Here is a 2,396-nt window from a genome sequence, read left to right as displayed (position 1 = left end):
ATTAAAAGGAAAAATGTACTTCTTCTGAGTCCATCTAGAAAACTGATAAGCCAATTACATTATGCTTGGGCCAGGCACAGTGGCTCATGTCTATAATCCCAGCACTTTGGGATGCTGAGGTAGGGAGATCACCTGAGGTCAAGGGTTGGAGACCAGCCTGGCCAACATGGTGAAACCCTGTCTCTACTAAAAACACAAAAACTATCTGGGCATGGTGGCGGGCACCTGTAATCCCAGCTACTTGGGATGCTGAGGACAAAGAATCACTTGAACCCAGGAGACGGAGGTTGTAGTGAGCTGAGACTGCACCATTGCATTCTAGCCTAGGCAACAAGAGTAAAACTCTGTCTCAAAAAAAAAGAAACAAAAAAAAAAACTTACACTTAAACATTTCTTATGCAGACTTGAAAATAATTTTTTTAAAGTCCTTCCTTATATATTATTCTCCTTAAGAAACTATTTTTATCACAACACCCTAACAACTTTTAAGGTAGTTCCCTTTTTAAGAAGCAAACTCCAATTTCAATGATTCAAAAATTATACCAATAAACATGTCACATTCATTAAAAGAACAAAGAAAGAATAAACATCATAAAACCTACAGTGGCTATTTTTAAAAAGCAGGCAAGGGGGATGTTAAAGTGTTGAGATAAATTTCTAAAACTTTGTATCAATTTTCCCACTGCCAACATGTTTCAAGTTAAAATATTGTTTCAGATGAAAACTTTTTGTTCCCTTTCTTGTTTAATTTTTAAGTTAATCCATTTAATCTTTTTTAAGATAACTGGCATATTAAAAGCTCTTCCCCAAGGCTCAGTTACCTACGGCCCTGCTTTACACCCTCAGCCCCTGCGAATGTTGCATTTAGCAAAGCAGCGCAACTCAAGAGAACAACGTGGTGAGCTACAAATCCGAGGGCTCCTGAGTCACTACCTTACCTCAGACTCATCTGTAGATTCTTCAAGGGACCCAGTTTCCTACAAAGCACAGAAAAAGAAAATGGTCAGAAGAGATGATAAAAGAATAACAATCATTTGCAAGGGGAAAGAATCCTTGTGTTCCTATCACCACTCATCTGCCCTTTTTGGAAGAGAATCTAGAACTATACTTTAGAGGACCACATGCTCTGACTTTCACGTGTCTCCTGCAACTTCTCCACACCCTGGCAGGCAGATCCTGCTGCTCTCCCTCAAAGAGTTAACAGGTAAACAAATTACTCCAGGAACTTGTCATCTGAGGCCCTGGAAGACTCTCTCCCTTGTTAATAATGGAAACCCATCTGGCAAAGCTGCCTCACTAATCTCAGAAGGCAAGAGGAAACTGCCATCTCATGTTATCTACAAGCCAATTTTTATACTGAAAAGCTCTTGTGTAATTAATTATCATGCTATTAATCTGGTTGAGTTAAAATGATTGTCTTGCTAAAACAGCTTTTTAAAAAGAATCTCCTGCAGTGGTACCTATCAGACCCTGTGTAAACTAGCTGTATAATTTACATGCACTCTTTAAACCATTACCACTAAGACAAATTCCACCATTTAACACAGTTTCCCTCTTGCTAGACAATGAATCTTGCTGCTCTGAAGGAAACAAAGCAAAAAGGGAAAAATTGACTTGATCCTGCTAATCTCTCACCTGTCCAGTGAAAGAGAGAATCTGCTGATGCCATGCATCCTCAAAGAGGTCAGCAAAATGAAGATTTACTTAACGTACTTATAGATATCAATTGCAATAAAAGGTTACAACTAATATGCTGACACTGAATGTAAGCACTTTACAACAATCCATGAGATAAACAAAGAACAAGAAAAAATGGGGCAAGGACATTTTAGATATAACTAATATATTTTCAAGAAAAAAAAGAACATTTTAAGGAAGATCAGACACATATATTACTCAATACAAGTTGGATAGCAGGATAAATGTAAATCTGGTGTTTAAAATAATTTTAATTTCATTCATCAAAAATCAGCAAGAGCCTGACAGGTGGCAGGCACTCTCCAAAGTACAGCCTGGAGGACAACACAGTCCTTGCCCTCAAAGGCCATGCGTAAAATGGGGATATGTTCCTTGTAATTAAGAATTTTATTATACTTGTATCATTAACCACAATGAATATTAGAATCTCCTCTATATCTCAATGCAGCCTGTTTAGCTTAATGTCAATCCAAGTCTCATAAAGTTCGTATTCATTTGAAGCTACAATAATCCACAGTAACATTTTTGTTCTTAGCACTACATAAAAAAACCAATTATTCCACTACATGATAGCTGTCCAGAGAGTTAATGACATGTATCATGTTCCACCTTCTAAAATGTTTCTCCTCTGCACTCACCATCACAGTTTCTGGTTTTAGTCCCCTTACTCTACTGATCCTTCTCTTGTGGACATAGTC

The 2,396-nt window shown here is 37.6% G+C and overlaps 1 protein-coding gene across 1 annotated transcript in view; it reads right to left on the bottom strand.

The window, feature by feature from the left end:
• The window catches only part of VPS41 (vacuolar protein sorting 41 homolog (S. cerevisiae)), a 217,932-nt gene that overhangs the window by 197,326 nt on the left and 18,210 nt on the right, over nt 1-2,396 (bottom strand). The window contains exon 2 of the mRNA XM_011972735.1: nt 939-977. Coding sequence (XP_011828125.1) covers nt 939-977 — 39 coding nt within the window. The remainder of the gene's footprint in view (nt 1-938; nt 978-2,396) is intronic.

The sequence above is a fragment of the Mandrillus leucophaeus genome, unplaced genomic scaffold, assembly GCF_000951045.1.
Source record: "Mandrillus leucophaeus isolate KB7577 unplaced genomic scaffold, Mleu.le_1.0 Scaffold100, whole genome shotgun sequence".
In the NCBI taxonomy this organism is placed as follows: domain Eukaryota; kingdom Metazoa; phylum Chordata; class Mammalia; order Primates; family Cercopithecidae; genus Mandrillus; species Mandrillus leucophaeus.
Note: the sequence above shows the minus strand (reverse complement) of the source record. Positions and strands in the feature narration are given on the sequence as shown.